Below are 20,319 nucleotides of genomic sequence, written 5' to 3'. Positions count from 1 at the left end.
ATTTTTTCATCAGAAGACTGTAGGGAATAAGTTGGACAACAGAAACATCACCACAGAAGGTGTTGATGGAGATTTCACCTTAAAATGGAATCTGTAAATAAAATAAGGATACATAATATGGGGACATATTTTAACGTCCTAGAGGGTTGAATCCTCTGTTCATGGTTTAGCAATTAAGTTTGAAGATCATCCCTCTAGAGCAAGAAAATTTTTTCAATATAACAGCCTACCTGAAACAAATGGGGTGGGGGGGAAGAGACTTGAAAAACAATGCTATCTGGTCAGGGGTCAGGTCAAGTCTTTCAACCCCACAGCAGCAATCTCAGATTGCTATGTGTCAACAAAAATTATCTGCCATCTGAAAAGGTTAAAAAATAAATCAGAGTTTGGGACACAGAAGTATGCCAATTTTGTCCTGACAACATCCAGGCTGCTCTTACTTCTTCCCTGCTCTCTTTTCATATGGAAGAACGTCCACTGATAACTCTATCAGGCAAACATCTAATTGTTCCCCTTCTGCCAAGTGGGTGAAAAGCATTTTCAGTACTGCTAAGTTACGTATGATTTAGTACAGGAAGCAAGAAGAAAGCTGGAGCTCTCAAGCAGCCAGTTCGTTTCATGAGACCAGTAACTCTCCAATGAAGGGACCTAACATCTTAAATAATTTCTTGCCCGTTTTTCTCACTTTCCACAGGCATAAAGCTAAGCAATTCAGTTCCAACTGATTATTTTGGTTCAGGGCAAAGATGATTTTCATTTGTATTAAACTTACTATTAAGGGCCGCAACCTAATGACTTCACCACAAATTTCTCTCAGGAACCATGTTGAACATAGCTCCCTGAAACATGTAAAATTTAACTTCATGCATATAATTTCATAATTTCAGTATTAAAATTTAATTTCTATTTGTTTATAATTTTTAAAATACATTTTATATAATCAAATTACTACTGTGCTCTGTGTTAGCATAAGAGCTTTTCTAATTTAAAAGTTTAATTAGTTCTACAGATATGTTTTAACCCTTACAGCATAAATTGCTATTTCTTGTTGAATATTCCAGGCTCAGCAAAGGGATAATTCATCCCCATTGATGCCAAGAGTTTTAAATCATAATCTGAAGGAATATTCAATTCCCTCTAATTTTGTTATGGAGGCAGAAGAGACTTTTCCTTTCATATCCAATGAACCAAGAGCTTAAGGCCATGCTAGAAGGATTTGGAAGTGGAGTCTATTCACTTTCACACAGTATGATATAAATCAGTCTCGTTAGGACAGTATCTTATTACCTGAAGACGTGCTGCGGCTGGGTTCCCCTCGTTTCAACTGATCAATTCTGGACTTCCGTTCCCCAGTGATTTCTAAGCTTTTTTTCTCTCTGTCCCTGGAGCTGCTGTGCAGGACCCTTTTCCGACCTGTCTGGTCATCTCCACTGCGATGAGCAGATTCATTGGAGGGTGATCGAAGTCTGCTTGATGTATGACTTCGATTGCTACCAAGACTGCTGCTGCGCTTCTGATCCACAGGTTTGCGATGAGGTGCATCTTCTATAGTAACATGTGGGGTTTCTACCTTGTCTCCCCTCAGTCTGTGGCTTTTCCTGTGGGATTCTTCAGTGCTTCTTTCTGGAACAATGATTTCACCACGTTCTGGAACATCTTCATCTGACCAGTCACTAAATGTTGTCTCTTCTCTTTTTGGAGCAGCTTCTACTGTCACAGCTTTCTCAGCTACTGCTTCAACCAACTCCTCTTTTGTTGTTACAGGGGGAGTTCTTGGGCCTTTTTTCTTTTTATGGTGCGGGACAATTTCTTCATCAGAAACCTCAGAATCACCCTTTGACCTCTTACGCTTCTTCTCAACATTCTTCTTTTTTGGAATTTTCTTGGGTGAAAAGACCTGGCCCTCCTCTACAGTTGACTCAGTGTACCGTTCCACCCCGATGTCATCATCTTTTTTCTTCTTTGTGGTCTTTTTCTGCACTTTAGATTTCTTCTTATTCTCCTCATGTATTCTATCAGATGCATCTCGTTCTTCAGAAGGGTGATGTCCTAAGCTCTCTTGAACCCTGGTTCGTGAGTTTTCAGTGACTTCTGTTTGTTCTCTCTGCTTATCTCCTGAAGACACCCTCTCTTTGAACTCTGGTTCTTCGTAACGTCTTGAACTTTCCTTTCTCTCTGGCTTTCGACTCTGCCTGTCTTCTGTAAGGTGCGTGGGGCTGAGAGATCGGGATTCTTGTGGTCGCACAACCTGACTTAACAGCCTGTGCTTCTCATCTACAAGTGGAAAAGATATATATTTTTATTGTTCAGGAAGGGGAAAATACACATTTTGTGCATCCTGTACATACCAAAGGAAGCGTCAATCAAAGCAATCCATTATTTCCAGCTACATTCTTCAAGCTTTTAAACATCTGGAGTATCAATGGATTTTTTCCACTTTTAATAGATATGCATCTTAAAGACAAATGTTGAGGTTGCTGCCCCAGGACAATACCAATATATTATAACAAAATTAGCATATAGAATAAACAATATGTCAAACATGTAGCCCCACCACTCAACAAGAAAAACAGCCTTACAATGAAAAAACAGGGAGATGACACTTTGAAAAGCTTAATCCCTCATTTTCTATTTAAGATTGCAAGGAACTTCTTCATAGTTACAGGTTAGCCTATATACTGTGGCAGAGACAACCCACTTCTACTTACTTTTATCATCTCCACTGTTGTAGGTATCGCTGTCAGGAGAATGTTCACGGCGGCGCTTGGGTGATGGACGAGGACTAGGGCTACTTTCATTTCTGTGACGCTTCCTATATTGAAAAAATAAATGCAAATTCCATGCAGATTCCTTTTAAAAAAAAACAGCTGTATTTCTTTATCACCTCTGTAAATATCAGAACCACCACCTGTACTTTATGCACCTCTCTCAAAATACAAGGTACTAAAAGATGTCCCACAATTTTCTAGCTTCATTAGCAATACAAAAAGTGTAAAATTTATTCCATTATTATTATTCCACGGTATGCATCCGATGAAGTGAGCTGTAGCTCACGAAAGCTCATGCTCAAATAAATTGGTTAGTCTCTAAGGTGCCACAAGTACTCCTTTTCTTTTTGCGAATACAGACTAACACGGCTGTTACTCTGAAACCTGTCATTAGCAATACAGTTTCAAGTAAGATCAGTTTTGTTTGCACTCCAAATACTTAAAATACTTTCCTTGATGAGACTTCCCAACTTTTAAACAAAACATTATTTAAGATGATCACTGTGTTTTAGACAAAGGGAACTTCCAACCTTGTTAAGTATTGTTTCTGAGATGATCTTAATATCAATGTTTTTTGTGACAAAGGTCCCACACTAGCCCATACAGATACCTAGAATCCTATGAATCAGCAACACAGGCTATGCCAGAGGGGCAGTCATAACCTGCAGCACCATGGTGGGCAGTTCAGCCACACCAGCCTTAAACTCCTAGGCTACGTCTACACTGCACTTTCGTCGGTAAAACTTTTGTTGATCAGAGGTGTGAAAAAAACCAAACCCTGACCGACAAAAGTTTTACCAACTAAAAGCACCAGTACAGACAGCACCATGTCGGCAGGAGACACTTGCCCACTAACAAAGCTACTTCACCTTGTTGAGGGTGCTTTTATTTTGTCACCGGGAGAGCTCTCTCCTGTTGACAAAGAGCAGCTACATTGCATACCTTACTGTCAAGGTTCCTCCCCCACTCTGAACTCTAGGGTACAGATGTGGGGACCTGCATAAAAAAAAACCTCCTAAGCTTATCTTTACCAGCTTAGGTCAAAACTTCCCCAAGGTACAAAATATTCCCCCCGTTGTCCTTGGACCGGCCGCTACCACCACCAAACTAATACTGGTTACTGGGGAAGAGCTGTTTGGACGCGTCTTTCCCCCCAAAATACTTCCCAAAACCCTGCACCCCACTTCCTGGACAAGGTTTGGTAAAAAGCCTCACCAATTTGCCTAGGTGACTACAGACCCAGACCCTTGGATCTTAAGAACAATGAACAATCCTCCCAATACTTGCACCCCCCCTTTCCTGGGAAATGTTGGATAAAAAGCCTCACCAATTTGCATAGGTGACCACAGACCCAAACCCTTGGATCTGAGAACAATGAAAGAGCATTCAGTGTTTTACAAGAAGACTTTTAATAAAAAATAGAAGTAAATAGAAATAAAGAAATCCCCCCTGTAAAATCAGGATGGTAGATATCTTACAGGGTAATTAGATTCAAAAACATAGAGAACCCCTCTAGGCAAAACCTTAAGTTACAAAAAAGATACACAGACAGAAATAGTTATTCTATTCAGCACAATTCTTTTCTCAGCCATTTAAAGAAATCATAATCTAACACATACCTAGCTAGATTACTTACTAAAAGTTCTAAGACTCCATTCCTGTTCTGTCCCTGGCAAAGACGACTACAGACAGACACAGACCCTTTGTTTCTCTCCCTCCTCCCAGCTTTTGAAAGTATCTTGTCTCCTCATTGGTCATTTTGGTCAGGTGCCAGCAAGGTTACCTTTAGCTTCTTAACCCTTTACAGGTGAGAGGAGCTTTCCCCTGGCCAGGAGGGATTTCAAAGGGGTTTACCCTTCCCTTTATATTTATGACACTTACAATGGCACGTCTGTAGTAGCACAGCAGTGCTGCTGTAAAGTGCGCACTGTAGACACAGCCTTAGTGATGTTTCATCCTCTTTCTTCTAGGCTGATGCTCAGAATTCCAGTACCAAAACCCCTTTAGGACCTTTTTCTTGCCCTTGGTAAGACAACCAAAAATGACACAGAAGTGACCTTAAAAGGAGTTCCTGCTTGAGGCTGAAGAAGAGATGGAGCCAACAAGGAGCCCACACTCAATGGCCTTTGGGTGTGGAACTAACTTTCTTAGCACTGAGGAAGATCCTGGCACTGTGGGAGTAGTCACACATTGTTCCACAGGAACAAATCTATTTGGTGCCAAAGGTGTCTTCTGCACCAATACACCAACAGGTTTTTGCTTGTGACCTGGATCATATTTATAAAATCACCTTGGTAAGAAAGGCTTAGAACCCACACTGCCTATTGGTCTGGGTTCCAAGTGTGACAGCCCTCCACACCAAGAATGATCCAGAGAAAAAAGCTTTTCCCAGGAAGTACATACATACAGACGTGTGTATCTACTTCCAGGAGGAAGGAGCAGCATGATGAATACCACTTAAATCAATCTGGCATTCCTGTCCAAGTCTTTGGAGACACATCTGACGAAGGCCCAAAATAAAAACAAAGGACCAGAGTCTGGCCCCTGTTCCCACTCCTTTGCATGACTCAAGTGGTGTTCAGGCTGCAAAGACTAGAAAGCTCAGGATTCTACTGGAGCGCTGGAATCACTGGTAATTTAGAGTCAAGGAGAGGTTGGTTGCCTGAATACAGCTGTACATCTGGATGCAGAATGGGCCCTTGAGGGCTATTGCAACTTCACATAGTATAAGCTGCTTGGAGATTGCTCTAACTTAGACTAACAGTTAAACTGGGCCCTAGTTTATTTGCATTTATCTATAAGCATGCCTTCTACTTGGAAAGGAAAGTGGAAAGGTCTGAGGCAATTCTTTGTTCCTGTAGGAGTTCCACAGTTTTGCACTAGCAACTGAGGTCTTAACTTTTGTAGACAAAACAGTGAAGGTGTAACACACTGAAATGCTTCTCCTGCCAATGTAATTCCCCTGGTATGCAGACACAATAAAACCACCTCAACAAGAGGTGTAGGGCTTATGTCAGTGTAGTTAGGGCAATGCAGCATCTGTGTAGAAGACCCTGCATTCTTTACATTGGCTGCTCGCTGGGAGCATGGCAGCTGACCCAACTATGGGTGTGGATCTCCCCGCCAGAAGTGAGAAGCCCGAGGCGGCTGCCCCCTGCTCCTGGCTGGGAGTGCTGAGGTGAGAAGCCTGAGGTGGCAGTGTGGAGCTGCATGGAGTTGAGAACCCTCGCTTTCACTCCCCCACATTGCCCCTCTTCAGTCAGTGGAAGCGCTCCTGGTGATGACACACACCACTGACAGAAAGAGGGTTGTGTGGCCATCAGCCACTGCAATAATTAATGCGGTGGCTCTAAGTCGACCTAACATAGGTCGACTTAGCTTTGTAGCACAGACATAGCCGAAGAAAGCACAAATAAACTTAACCCTTTCATTAAACTATTTAATTGTGCCAGTGGAATGGAGATGATTTGCAGCTTGATCCAGAGCATGAAACTGAAGTATTGCTGGGACAGCTGAGGAACTGGTCCTAAAAGCGAAACAGTGCAAGCTATTTCCTTTACAAACTAGCTAACCAACAATATATGAGAAATTAAAGGAGCTTTGAATAAAACCCAATAAATTGCTTTGAGTGCAGTGAAAAGATCCCAATATCCACAGCTGGCTACATAAAGAACTGATTGGGGTTAGTCTTGTAGCCCCATTGAGCACTGCTTTAAAGACAGTTCACAAAACTCAGACGTGCATCCTACAAGTGGAAATACACAGAGATCACTCCAATGGAGAATCAAGAATTTATTTGCCAGAAAGATCAAGAAAAACGTTAAGTGCAAAATTTATATTATCCTTCTAAACTTTTTAATTATTTAAACTAATTAGATTTTTAAAGAAAATTAATTCTGTATTTAAAGAGTAAATGCTGTAAGTTTAGGGAGGATATGCTATCTTATTCTCACATAACAGAGGTTTCATCTCACCTTTAAGCAAGAATCTCAACACAACCACAACCTAGGATCTGCTACAGTAACATCTGAATGAGACAAAGTGAACTCTCAGAGATTTGCTAGGGGCTCTGGCGTCAACACATAACCTTTACAAGCTACTACTAGCAGGTGCCGCTACTTGTGCCGTAGCAAATATCTGGTTTACAACAATGAAAACAGAAACAGTTACACCATGAAACATTAAAGGATCGCATGGTATTTTACGTTTTTGGTGAGAAAATAAATCACATGCAGAATCACTTACTTAGATTTTCTCTCCTCATGGACATCTCTTGTATTCCTTTCTTCTCGGACATCCTCTCTCTTATCTCTGCGGTCATCCCTTCCTTTTTCTTTATCCTCCCAGTCTCTCGGACGTTCTCGTTCCTTATCCCTGTCGCGACCCCGTTCTCTCTCGCGCTCTCGTTCTCTCTCGCGCTCTCGTTCTCTCTCCCTTTCCCGTTCCTCCCTCTCTCGCTCTCTTTCTTTCTCTCTCTCCCTTTCTCGCTCTCTCTCCCTCTCTCTGTCATGGTCTCGGTCTCTGTCCCGTTCGCGTTCTCTGTCTTTGTCCCGCTCTCTCTCTCTCTCTCGTTCTCGGGCACGATCTCGTTCTAGTTCTCTTTCCTTTTCTCTCTCCCTCTCCCGGTCTCTCTCTCTTTCCCTCTCTCGTTCTCTCTCCCTCTCTCGTTCCCTCTCCCTGGCCCTTTCATCTCTCCTATCATCAACCCGGTCTACCCTTCGTTCTTCTCTCCTTTCATCACGCTCAAGATCATCGCTCCTTCCTGGGTGCCGTACTGGTGAGCTTGGTCTTTGATCTGTAAAGAAAGTCAAGTTTCACTGCCAGTGACTAATTAAATGGATATGCCTCTCACAGTACACTAATCATTTAAAATTAGAATAGAAGCTTCTGTATTCTTATTAAAGTAGAAGGATACTATCTATATATCTGCATTAAACATAAACCAGAAGCTTCTTACAGAATGCTGGAAAAGGTTCTGAATGACATGAGGGGAAGGGCACTATCTTGAAATATTTTTAAAATGAAGAAATTTAAGTCTTTTCTACTTAAGCTTAAGGTCACTACAAACCATGACTATAAAGGTTTTATTTTGTATAAGTCTATTCCCAGTAATTTCAAAACTTTATCTGCTTGCCATTTGACTACTACTATTGCCAAGAGCATGATCAGATATTTTCTATACGATTTCAATTAAACAGATGTTTAAAACGACACTCATTTTAAAATGAAGTTTATCATTCTATTAAAGAATGCAGGATTTTACTTTACTTCAATCCATTCTCAGTTCTACGGTCCCTCTAGCCAGCACTTTCAATACTTAGAAAAATATGAAACAGACTGGCCCAGTGGCTCATCATCTGATCATTCAGGTGACTCAGACCAAGAGAAGGAAGCAAAGGGGAAATATTGGAAACATCAGAACTGAAATCATTCGAACATTCCTTGCGGCTTCACATGCAAAGCTGTTATAGGCATAGCCCACAGGAACTGGTGGTGATGGATGGGGGAAGAATACATGTGTAAATAGGAAATAACTAGTCTAGAATCACAGGGAAAGCCCTATTTAACTTGAATATTAGCAGCAGCAGGGGAGGAGGAAAGACTAGAAAGGAAGACAAATTCTGATGCCTAGGTCCTTAGCAACAAAAAATATACATAGTTGCAGACATCTAAATCTCACTTAAGTGGATATAAATTGCAACTAATTTGCATCAATAACTATACTGTTATCTTAATTCCATTTTAGTAAAGAATAATGGAAAAATCCTCCACGGCATATGCTAAAGACTTTATGTAAAGGGGTGGAGGAAACATTTGTATGAATAAAGGAAAATGCAGATTTGATTTTTTGTCCATTATTGCAAAGCTGACATAATGCATATCTCCATACATTATTGAGAGAATATCCTTCAGGGGCATACATGTGGAGTTTGAACAGAACTGAGTCAATAAAACATACGTTCCCATCAGTTTAATCAATTTTCACCTGCGAGTGAATTAATAATGACTTAATGCTCCCTTGATTCCAGGTAAAATTAAAAGTAAATAGGAATGACATTTCCTGCTATGGCCGAAACAATCATTTTTTGGATATGAATCGTTAGTTCAGGCAACTTGGGTCCAGATACAGGATTTACATTCTTTATGCTGGTATGCCCACATCATTTCAATACCACTTATTGCAATAGTGCTACACTGTAATTCAAGTTCTTCATGTTTAAACTATTATTTTTCCACAGTGTATTGCCATGAGGAGTGGTATTAAGTATCTGCAAACAATGCTTAAATGTGAAACACGACAGACATCTGGAAGTATATATTTGCTAAATACACATGGGTATGGATGGATTAATAATTACTGCACTATACGTTCACATCTTTCTCCTTTGAAACACTATACTTGTGTTTCGAAACATCAGATTTAACTTTAAAAGTATTTCTGTTTTAGCTGAATATACGATACCTAATCCAGAAAATCTGTATTTTAAACCATATTAAAAACGACTCCTAGTGCATTTGGAAAGAAGTAAAATTTTCTCGTATGTGTTCCCTTTTTAAAGCACTGTCTTAGTATTTCTCAAACATCATGTAAATCGGTACTTAAAATTAACTCTTGGAGAAGATTTTAATGTTAGAAAAACTCCAGGTTTTTTTTTTTTTTTTTTTTTTTTTAGAAACAGAGCAAAGTAAAACCATAGGAGCTAAGGAAAGATACTTAAGCCTGACTAATTCTATTAGAGCTCCTTACAAACATTTATTGTCCTAATGAAATGCACTTCACTCTAAAACAAATGGCTTGCCTCCCATAAATTTCCTTTGTTTTACTGGTATCTTTATATTTACTTCTAAGTTTAAGATTTTTACTTAGGACTCAATAAGACATGAAAGTTCAAACTGCACTATAATTTAATCAGCTGGTTACTGCAAAGGAGATAGAGATAAAAAGTAATTAGAAACTGCCAATGTCCGGGACACTTTTAGACTGCAATCCGTAGGCTAAGGACAAGAAGGAAGCTGCGGATTAGGTTCAACAAAATCCTTCATTGAAGGTAGAAGAAAAACTAAAGCAGAGCAGCAGTTAGAAAAACTTCCAGAGCTTTTCACAGGAACAGAAGACATGACATATTGTGCTGCTCTGTGGAGAGAAGAAAACTTGACAGAGTAGTGCCAAGGAATGAACACAGGCAGCATCTGGGATTCAATGGCCACATCCAACACAATCAAAAGCTCCCTGAAGATCAAAAATTCATTGTAAGTTTACATTTATTCTCCTCACTGTCCCTCAACCCTGAGTTTGCTTTAATTAAGCTCTCTTGTTCTGCTAACTGAGGAAGTCAGCAAGCCAACTTTTTCAGAAGCCAACTCTAGGATGACTCTTCAGACTGAATGTTAGAACAAAACACCCTAGGGACAATTTCAGCACTCTTTCTGCTATGAAAATGAAGTATCTCATGCTAATTCCAAAATGGCAGACGCTTATAAAAAATTGGACTCTCCCCATCCTCACCAGCATCTGTATCAAGATTTATTAGCCATATGACACTGACCACAGCAAAGCATTAATCAATATTAAATTCCCAAGTCAATAAAATGTCATACTGTATTAATCACAGTATTATACTGTGCCTTACTTTAGTAGCCAGTCAAGGTTAGCTAAACCTTTGCAACAGCATATTTAAATACTAAGACAAAAAATATTCTGTATGAGTCTATATCAACAAGTAACATTGTATTGAAATGCGACAGTAGGCACATGCTCATGTATATAAACAGGTAACATCCTCCAGAAAATAACAATGAAAAATGTGCAGTTCTTTTCAACTTATTCATTTTACACTGAAGTCACCCCAAGCTGTTTGCTTAAAACATAATGAATGAATAAAAACAGCAGTGGGGCAATGCCATAAGCCAGTCCTGGGAGAAAAAAAGCAAATATTATATAGCTGTGTTAATGACCATTTGTACTAGATATGTCAATTTTCATTAGCCTCAGCACAAGACTGATGCCAAACTCCAATATCAGGTCAGCTGTATGTTTCTGAATTAGTGCATGCATGTTTGCATACCTCTCTCTCTGTTGTCACGTCTGTCCCTTTCTCCATGTCTTCTTTCGAAGGATGAATCCCTTGCTTGCTCTCGATTGTCATAGCGGTCTCGGTCAGGATAGCTACTCCGTGATTCCCAGCTGTCATGGTAGTTGCCACTACTGCTATGACTGTCAACTTGAGATCCTCTGGTTGCCCTACTTCCTATGGAAAACATTTTCTCCCGCCGTAAGAGTTCAGGTGTAAGAAAATCCCTTGACATTTCACAACAATTAACTATAAGATTTAAAATATCTAAGTTCATTTAATTATACCATTGAAACAGAAGTTAAAGTCTAAATTCTATTTGACACAGAAAACTGTTTCAATGCTCAACTCCCCATCCTGATGAATTTAAAAGTTTATAGTTAACAAATCTGATACACGTATTTGGGATAATGAAATGACAACCTACCAAAACCAGAATTAAGATGCTGCACTTGTGTTCTAGGCAGCTGCAAATTATATACACCATGCCCAAATACTGTATTCTATTTTCAGGAGAAATCAACTTCCTCTAGTTACAGTATAGGGCTTTGACTGGTAATAAGGTAGCAAGGAGGTGGCAGAAATTTGTCCTTAGAAGAACATAAGCCTGCAGACAATGTGCAGAAGGAAATGAGCAGACCAAACAGTCAAGAGATAATGGAGGTTATTTTAAAATTATTGGAAGCTTTTAAAAAAGAAAATAAAAAAATTGTTACACTAAAAATAAGAAACCAAAGCAAAAAACAATGAATACAGATGACCAAATGGTGATAATATAAAAGAATTAACAGTTCTTCAAATACAAATTACAATGGAACGGGTTTTGGAAAGCCATAGATAAAGTTACATATTTTGTATGTGAGAAAAATGGGAGGAGAAGTTGAACCTGGGTATACATGCGTATTTGAGAAGAAGGAGGAGGGGTTGTGCAATGCATATGGTTAGAGAATCTGCCTCTGCTAGTCTTTCATTACACTTCAGGCTCTTATTTGTATTTCATGGCCCTTGGGAGAAGCTAAGGTTGCAGATACATTAAACAGAGTGGCGCAGGATGCCAATGCTACACTGTTTTAATGAATGGAAAACAGAGGAGTGCTATGCATTTAAGCAATAGCAGTTCTGTTTTGATGAAAATACCACTTAAGATAGCTCTAACAGCATATGCTTATTTGGCAGAAATTCATCATCAAATAATGTAGTACAGACATTGAAAAAATCAATCATATAGTACCTTTGTCAGATAATTCTGGACCTCTGCCTCGACTTCTGCCAGTCCGGTCACTTCTAGTTTCATTTCTTGACTCATTTCTGGATTCATTCCTTGTGTCAGCACGGGAATTCTCTTCTCTACCATGGGTTCTTCCATAACTGCGTGGTTCCTCCTGATACTGGTCTTCCTTTTTATGGGTATCTCGATTCTCTCTGTCTCTGTAGTCATGGGTATCTCGTATAGAACGTGAGTCTCTCTGATCACGGCTATCTTTATTATCTCTGCTGTAATCCCTTGTATCCCTGGAGTCTCGAGTGTCCCTAGATTCCCTTGGCTCCCTGCGGTCTCTGTTATCCCTGGTATCCCTCCGATCCCTTCCATCCCGAGATTCTCGGTCATCTCTATGATCCCTGGAGGTACTCTGCTCTTGGTCATAATCTCGTTCCTCTCTGGTTTCCCTCTCTTTCTCCCTTTTTCCTCTAGTTTCTGGAAAACAAAAAATTTAAATGTAATATTCAGCTTGATTAAAGTCTGTAATACTAGATTTTAACAATCCAAAGTAGAAAGGATATAAAATGATACAAGCAAATTAGATTTCTTACATAAAAGCCTATGGGGAGAGATTTACAAAGGCACAAATTGGAGTTGGGTGCTTAACTACCCTTGTTGCTTTAGAAAAATCTCCCCCATGGATTTGAATCTGTGACCTAGTGAGTATCACATTTCATTGTTTAGAGATTAAATGTATTCAGTAACTTCAAAATGTGTTAGGATGATAATTTGCTGCAATAATTTTAGGACCAGGAGCATATTCCTTTACAGAGTGCTGAGTTCAAGTGCTTTTCTTGTGGTAATTTCTCTTTTCAATTCCTTATGTACCTGACAATGTGCTCAGAGTGTATCTACGCTATCATCTTTGTTAAGATCTCTCACCACTGAAACCTGATTTTTAAAATATTTATTCACAATATGTTCCTATTATATATACACAGCAGAACCCTATTTATCCAATCTAATTGGAACCGGGGCCAGACTGGATCATCAAAAATTCAGATTATCCAGAATGGGAAAGTGTGAGACTGCAGCACCATCTAGCGGCTACCAGACAGATCGCTCACTTCTGGACCTGTGCGCGCTGGTTGTTCGGTTAATATGGAGAGACGGGTAATGGAAGGTCAGATAAATGGGGTTCTATTGTATTGTCTTATAGCTGGTCTATAAATCTTGACAAATGTTCTCTTCATAGGTTTGGGGGTGACAGTATTTTTGTTCATCAAGACTTGATAGGCTATGTGGCAGAGGGAGTGCTATAATCTTCCTTTGCACTTAGCTAACTAAAAACCACGGAAGGAGTCATCAGAGAGGATTGGATGATATACTTGGGCTCTTCCTGGTGAAAGGGGAGACAGTCATTTACAACTCTAGAGTTTTCTCTCAGCTGGTCCACTGGCAGGTATTTGGCATCTTGACAGAAGACCACTATCCTACTGTGATTGGTGCAGTCACTGCCATATACAGGAAAGGGGGTTAAATGCTAGAGAGAAAAAATGAAGGCCATTCTGGACTTAAACACATATCATATAGGTGAGACCTAATACAATGAAAGAGACCTTGCCTAAACTATCATTCTTGTTAAAGTCTCTCCCCTTTGCACTATCCCTGATACAGCAGGAACAGGAGTGCTGGCATAGATGTCTGCTGGCATTTTAACCAATGTGTTGTCTCACTGCTTGGAGCACATTAGATGACACGATTAAAATAATCAGGTTTTTAAATGGTCAGCTAACTACAATTTGGGGGCAATGTAAAGCGTTTCTGAAAAGCATATTCTTCTTCGTACCATCCCTCCTTTCGTGGCGTCTATCATGCGACTGTGAAGTCCGGTCACGATCATGCCTCCCCTTCTCTCTCCCTGGGGATTGATGTCTTGAAGGACTTCGCTTTCTCTGAGGAGAGGATGAAGAGCGCGGGGGATAGGGAGAGGAAGAACGCCTCACAGGTGGGGAAGTTGTCCTTTGATAGGCTGGAGAAGGAGTTCTTTTACGGCGGGGGGAAGGGGAATGTCTTTGAACAGAGGAGCCTGATTGTGATGAAGAGGAGTGATGTCTTGATGATATGGGAGAGTGATGCTGCCCTGGTGGGGAAGCAGACCTGTAGGACACATCATTAAAATAGTCACCACATGCACTTTTTTATGATACTATAAAAATAAATAATAAACCCTCAATACAAAAAAAAATATTGAAAAAAATAAAATAATTTCTATATTCTCTGCCCTCTAGCCATCAACTGGAAAATAAAATCCTTCTAATTTCTAAAATATATAAATTGCATTCCTCTCTCCCATGCATATCTACTGTTATCTCAAAAATAAGGATACTTTAAGAGTTTGTTATAACCACTCTATATTCCTAGTTTGATCTTGAGATAATATTCAAGAGCAAGTCATCCAGAAAAAAAACCTAAATATTTCAGGGAAAAAAAGCACCTTCGATTACACGACAAAAACTTTGTTGCTTATGAAACATGCAGTTTTCCCCAACAACATAGCTATTTTACCAAATATGAGGTGCTTTCAAGAAATCCTGGTAACATGCAGCAGACAAATTATACATTTTCTTTCTTGGGTACATACTCTAAGTATAGCTATATACAGCATCCCTGTGGCAAGAAACACTGACTTCTTAATTTCTGTTTTTGACAATTTAGGCCCCAATCCTGCAAACTCTTATGCACGTACATAACTTTATTCACCTGAATAACTACACTGAAGACAACAGAACTACATATCTGCTTAAAGTTATGCGGGTGAGAAAGAGTTTGAAGGACCAGGGATTCACAGCTACTCATGTTAACAGTAAAGTAGATTATTCTTTAACACTGCTACTAGGGTAAATAATTCTGTATCAAAAGGCTCACGTTTGGAAAGAACACTGATACCATGTAATCTAACCAAAGAGAAAGTGACTTGATATGGTGGCAGGAAAGTTTTAATTGTTTAGGAAAATAAGAACTATATATTAACTTCCCACCTGCGAGAGGGTGAGAAAGTATGCTTGTGTGTAGTTGACTTGGCTGGAGCTCGGGAGGTTTGTCTTCTCCTTGAGGCAGGAGGTGAATATTCTCTGGAAGGAGAGGAATTACTGCCAGAATGATCAGCAGGACTTGGAGAACGCTTCGGTCTATGGGAGCCTTCTGAAGGATCTCTAAGAAACATAGAAGTAGCAGCTTGTTCAGCATGCACAATATGGGATCAGTATATCTCCAATCAATTAAAGTCAGCTCCAAGACCATACCCATAGTAGAGGATCAAGAATTACTTCTGGTAGAATAATCAGTTCATCATATATGAAATTATGTTCATCATATAGTGCTCTTCCAGAAGATCCCATTTAATATATTTTTCAATCTAATACAAAGAGGGTGAAGCCTGAACCCTTCATATTATCTGTAATTTGTTAAGCAGCTAGGTGTCAATACAAATAGGGAATTTGTTGTTTTTGTTGCTTTAATTTAATGAATTCTGTAAAATCAGAAATTTACTATTAAAAAGTTCAGACACGTTTTCGGACCTTAATGATGGCTTCTGAAGGAAGAAAAGGACTGCTGGTATCTTGAACTGCCATTTGGCTTACTGAAAGATCAGGAGGATTTCCAGTATTTGTTTTTAATATTAAGTAACTTTAAAAATTCACACACAAAGGTCACTGACATTTTTATAACAGGGCTGCAGCCACTGCCATGGAAGTACCTGCTGCTATCATGGTACCACACGCACACAGGCTCCTGCTTCTATCACAGCTGCACTGAGTGCTCCCCACTACTGCTTGTGACCTTCTGCCACTAATTACAGAGAGGGGCATAACACTGCCTCAGATCCAACCACCTTTCTGAGTCTTTTTACTTTATCAGCTCATGACAGAATGCAAAGGTCTTCCTAAACTCCTTAGCCTTCACAAAGTAATAGCAAACTGCCCACTATACATCTTATTTTTGTGTGAGAGAGAATATTGGGGGGGAAGGGGGCAGGAGAGGGGCAAAGAGAATGAATATGACCTTCCTTCCCCAGGTGGACATATAGGTATAGGGATGGATAAGGTGGGCAGGTATTAGGGTGAATACAGAGAATGTAAGCATCCCAAAAGGTAGGGACTTTTAAGAGTCAATTTTTGAAGAAACAGCATTGCTAAAATACTAGATTTACTAAATGAGGCTTTAGGGACAGGAGAATGCCTCCTAATGGCCAATTTGCGGAATAATAGTGTTTTCTCTTCATAGGTCCACTGACCTGATATTCTGAAGAAGTGAAGTAGTATACTTCTACAAGGGGAAGTTCAAGGTATAATGGAAAAATTATGGCTTTAGAATGAAGATATGAGGAGGACCCCAGACTGGACCACCAGTCAAGGTCTGACTCACTGATGGAAAACATGACAGCTACTTCAGAAGAGCATCTCAACAAGTTATTTTTATTAAAGTGACAACTATTAGCTGTAGTTTATTAGTCCAATATACAATGCATTTATTATATTTAATGAATTCAGAGAAACGTTGGCAGCAAGTCAAATGTAAAACCCTCTCTATTTAGTGCAATATGAACTACAGATTTAACAGAAATGCAGACAACCTAAGCAAGGTTACATTAATTCTAAAAACCTAATAATGCAACAGAACTCACCTCTGTTTCTCTTTTTTCTCCTTATGTCTTTCAAAGTCACGTCCTCTCTCTTTCCCCTCTCTTGTTTTTTCTTCTAAACGCTCTTTTGCTTTATGTTTTTCTTTATGCTTTTTCCCCAGGGGAGTCTCCTCTTGTACTGGAGGAGGTGGACTAGGTGTACGAGGACCCTTCTTTTTATTCTGGGTGCTTTTGGAACTCCTAAATGTATCAAAATACCAGAAAAAGCTATTTACAAGACTAAGTAAAATATCTGTTAATCACTCAGATACGAGCAGCACCAATTTACAGAGCCAAGCGCTTTGAAGCTTTTGGGGCAGACTTCTCTATTCCATCAGCAGATAGTGGCACTTACAGCTGTACTTGACTGAATGGTGAATATAAAGGAAAATTAATGTCAAGCTCTCCTTTGAAGTCTCCCATAGCCATTTGAATTTATAACCCTTATTTCTGAAACAGGCTTGCAAAATTTGGAACTGCTCCCAAATGTGTAATTACAGCTTCCAAAGTTACAATGCCCTTGTAAAACTGCATGCATCAAAACACCAAAATCATTTGCATCTTGTCCGCTTAACACTAGATTCTGCAACTGCATACAATACATCTGTGTACAATACACTGCAGGGTCAGTGCCTTAAATTTTAAGCTGTTTGGGGTAGGGATCACTCATTCCTTGTATGTAAAGCATCCTACCATATTTTCAGGAGCTTTATGAATAAATATTGAACATTTTATTTCCACCATGAATTATAAGGAAATGCAAAGGTATTTCCTTACACCCATATGTATTTTTCATAAGTCAGTCACAAACAGATACAAACATATTAGTACCTAGATGTCACTGCATCTTAAAGTACTGTAGCAAGCAATCCCTTATACTAGTCTTTTACAGCAAAACCAACATTTACGAGTATTGTGCCCTTATTTAAGCATAACTTGCTTCAAAGGCAATTTGCTTGGCAAATATAGGTGCCTGTTTTTGTATTAGGGTTGCAATTTTCCTCACATCTAATGGAGCTAAACATGGATTCCCAGGTTCTAGAGTCAGCAAGATCTTTTTTAGTTGATTGATTTTTTTGTGGCAAAAAGCCTAGTTGTAACAGCCTGTGATTTTGCCTACTTCATTCCCTCTTGTCTCCCTTTTCCAGTGCTATAATGCTCCAGCTCACTCCTTAACCTAGAAGGTCAAGTATTATCTCTTTTATAGCAATATGTAGTGTCAACAGAACACCTGACTCGGCAAACTTCAAAATTTCAATTCTATCCTAGATTAACTTGCATTTAACCACCACCAACACCCCACACCATTGAACAAATGTAATTTGATTTCTATTTAGATTTCTCCAGTGTATCTCACAGGCTCTAAGCAGTTCACATCATTTAAAGAAACAATGTTCAATGAAAAATCTACAAGTTACTAAAATCAATGGAGACATATATTTGCTGCCTTGTCCCAGGGATTTTTGTGAACTCTGCAAAAATCTACAGTTTCAAGACTGGTTCATTGAATCCATACCTTAAGGGACAATGAAAATGAGTAGCTATATCCACTGATTAGCACAAAACATTTCATAATGTATCGACATACCACCCTGTTCCCTACCCATAATGTATGTCTACCTACTGACCTCTGCTGGTCCAAAAGCGGTGAAGACACTGTAGAAGTCTTCTTCTCTTTCTTACTAACTGAAGATGAAGATTTGGGACTTGACCTTCGTTTTGGAGATTTAGACTTTCTTGGCGAAGGAGATGGTGATAATTTAGATCTAACCACCTCTGGAGAAATCTTGGATAAAGAAAAAGTTTAAACTACAACCAAATACTCATGTGCTGTATATGTATCCTGAATAAGGATCCTAATATTATTCAAACTTTAGATAGTAATAACCACTGACACACCATCTGCCTCAGACATACTAACCACATATTTCTGCAGAAGTAGTTAATTACATTAGTATTAAAATATCTTAAAATAAAGCTGATCTTAAAGAAAATGCTGCACAAATGACCTACAACATAATTAAACGACAACCAACAGATCATTACATTTCATATCCATAAAATGGCTCTAATTATTACACTAAAGTTAGCCTGAAAAATTGCATTCCAGTAAGATTTACCTACAGTCCAAAAATTCTGGCTCTTAAGGTCCCCCACCCCAAACAGACATTCTTTCCAATTATGAACCACCCACCAAGATTATGCCTAATAAAATCCAGTGTAATATGAAGACTGAGGGCAGATGGGGGATTGACGTAGATAAAATGGTCCAGACTGAAGCATATGAAATAAATTCACAGCTCCTAAACCCCAATGGGGGCAGACATGGAGAAGACCTCTCTCACATGTACTTCACAGGTTTCAGGACAGCCAGTTTGAGTGTACAATGATTTGTGCCCCGAAGTTCCTCTCCTATCTGCCTCCTTTCCTGTCTACACAGAAAGGCTAGCCAGAACACAGCCCTGTATTTGTAAAGTTATGCCCAACAGTCATTTATCATTTGCCCCGTGGTAACACATAGAGGCTCCAGTCATGTAGAAACCAATTAGGACTCTAAGGACATAAAATGGTTGTTGATTAGTTATAAGAACACATGCCTATTTTCAAGATACAAACCTCCTTTTTAATGACTATTTCCTCTCGCTTCTCCATGTTTTCCTGTTCCAGCTTCATGAGTTCTCTCTGAATCTTTTGACGTTTCATTTCCAAAGACAGCTCATGGTCATAATCATAATTAACTTCTCCATTATCAGAGTCTTTATTTAAAAAAGATGACAGGCAATATATGACATAAGTGGTCTTAAACAGTCATACTTCTCAAAAAACATCACACCCGAGTGACTTATTTATGCACACCTAATTTTCTAACGTAGACCAGGCCTTATACTTCGATTATAAGCACTTTGGGACAGGCAGCATCTTTTTGTCCTATGTTTGTACAGAACCTAGCAAAACACATCATAATATTCAACTACTCACAATAGCATGACGTATTTCATAGTTATGTAGATATCACTTAGCTTCACCGGAAACCAGGATAACTTCATAGTAAGTCAGAACAAGTCAACTATCTCCCGCAACAAAGGGAAATGGAACAATTCTGGTGGAAGATCACCACTTCTGTCTCAATCCAAAAAACAGTTGGTACAGTTTTTTAGTTAAATGAAAGCTAAAAAATGAGTGCTTGTGACTGAGATCCTGGACACCAAAATCCTCTTTTTGACAACAGAACAAGGAGCAGTAGTAAGCTTTCTTTTGTCACCCTGACAATGGGCTTCAACAATGACCTATATGGGCTATGTGCAAACATAATTTAGTTTTTGTGCTCAGTGAGACAGGCAAACATAAAAATTGTTGCAAAATGGAGTCTTTTTTTTATTTTAAATGAGGTAAACACACCTAATTTCACTGATCAGCTGTTAATCAGCCACAACTGATGTAAGCTGGATTTGAACCAGTGACCTAGGTATGAAAGGCCCTGCCAGCCAGTCAGTGGCTGAGGGCCAATTTCTTTTTGCTTATGTACTGATCAAACAATTCTATGACTGATGTCTTGTTCATCCAGTTTCAAAACAGATTGAGAGAGAAGGCAGA

General features: G+C 39.3%; 1 protein-coding gene across 10 annotated transcripts in view; it reads right to left on the bottom strand.

Moving 5' to 3' along the window:
• ZC3H13 (zinc finger CCCH-type containing 13) overlaps positions 1 to 20,319 on the bottom strand; it is a 57,965-nt gene that overhangs the window by 10,313 nt on the left and 27,333 nt on the right. For 6 of the 10 annotated variants that reach the window (XM_073344572.1, XM_073344577.1, XM_073344586.1 and 3 more), the window contains 10 exons: positions 19,342 to 19,481; positions 18,354 to 18,511; positions 16,729 to 16,926; positions 15,083 to 15,256; positions 13,891 to 14,201; positions 12,072 to 12,536; positions 10,835 to 11,017; positions 7,014 to 7,563; positions 2,709 to 2,812; positions 1,288 to 2,274 (listed from right to left, as the gene is read on the bottom strand). In XM_073344572.1, coding sequence (XP_073200673.1) covers positions 1,288 to 2,274; positions 2,709 to 2,812; positions 7,014 to 7,563; positions 10,835 to 11,017; positions 12,072 to 12,536; positions 13,891 to 14,201; positions 15,083 to 15,256; positions 16,729 to 16,926; positions 18,354 to 18,511; positions 19,342 to 19,481 — 3,270 coding nt within the window. The remainder of the gene's footprint in view (positions 1 to 1,287; positions 2,275 to 2,708; positions 2,813 to 7,013; positions 7,564 to 10,834; positions 11,018 to 12,071; positions 12,537 to 13,890; positions 14,202 to 15,082; positions 15,257 to 16,728; positions 16,927 to 18,353; positions 18,512 to 19,341; positions 19,482 to 20,319) is intronic. The other 4 variants (XM_073344631.1, XM_073344639.1, XM_073344595.1 and 1 more) reach the window with 2 other exon arrangements.

This window comes from Lepidochelys kempii, chromosome 1 (genome assembly GCF_965140265.1).
Source record: "Lepidochelys kempii isolate rLepKem1 chromosome 1, rLepKem1.hap2, whole genome shotgun sequence".
Taxonomy (NCBI): domain Eukaryota; kingdom Metazoa; phylum Chordata; order Testudines; family Cheloniidae; genus Lepidochelys; species Lepidochelys kempii.
The sequence above is the reverse complement of the archived record's forward strand: the minus strand, read 5'-3'. Positions and strand labels throughout refer to the sequence as shown.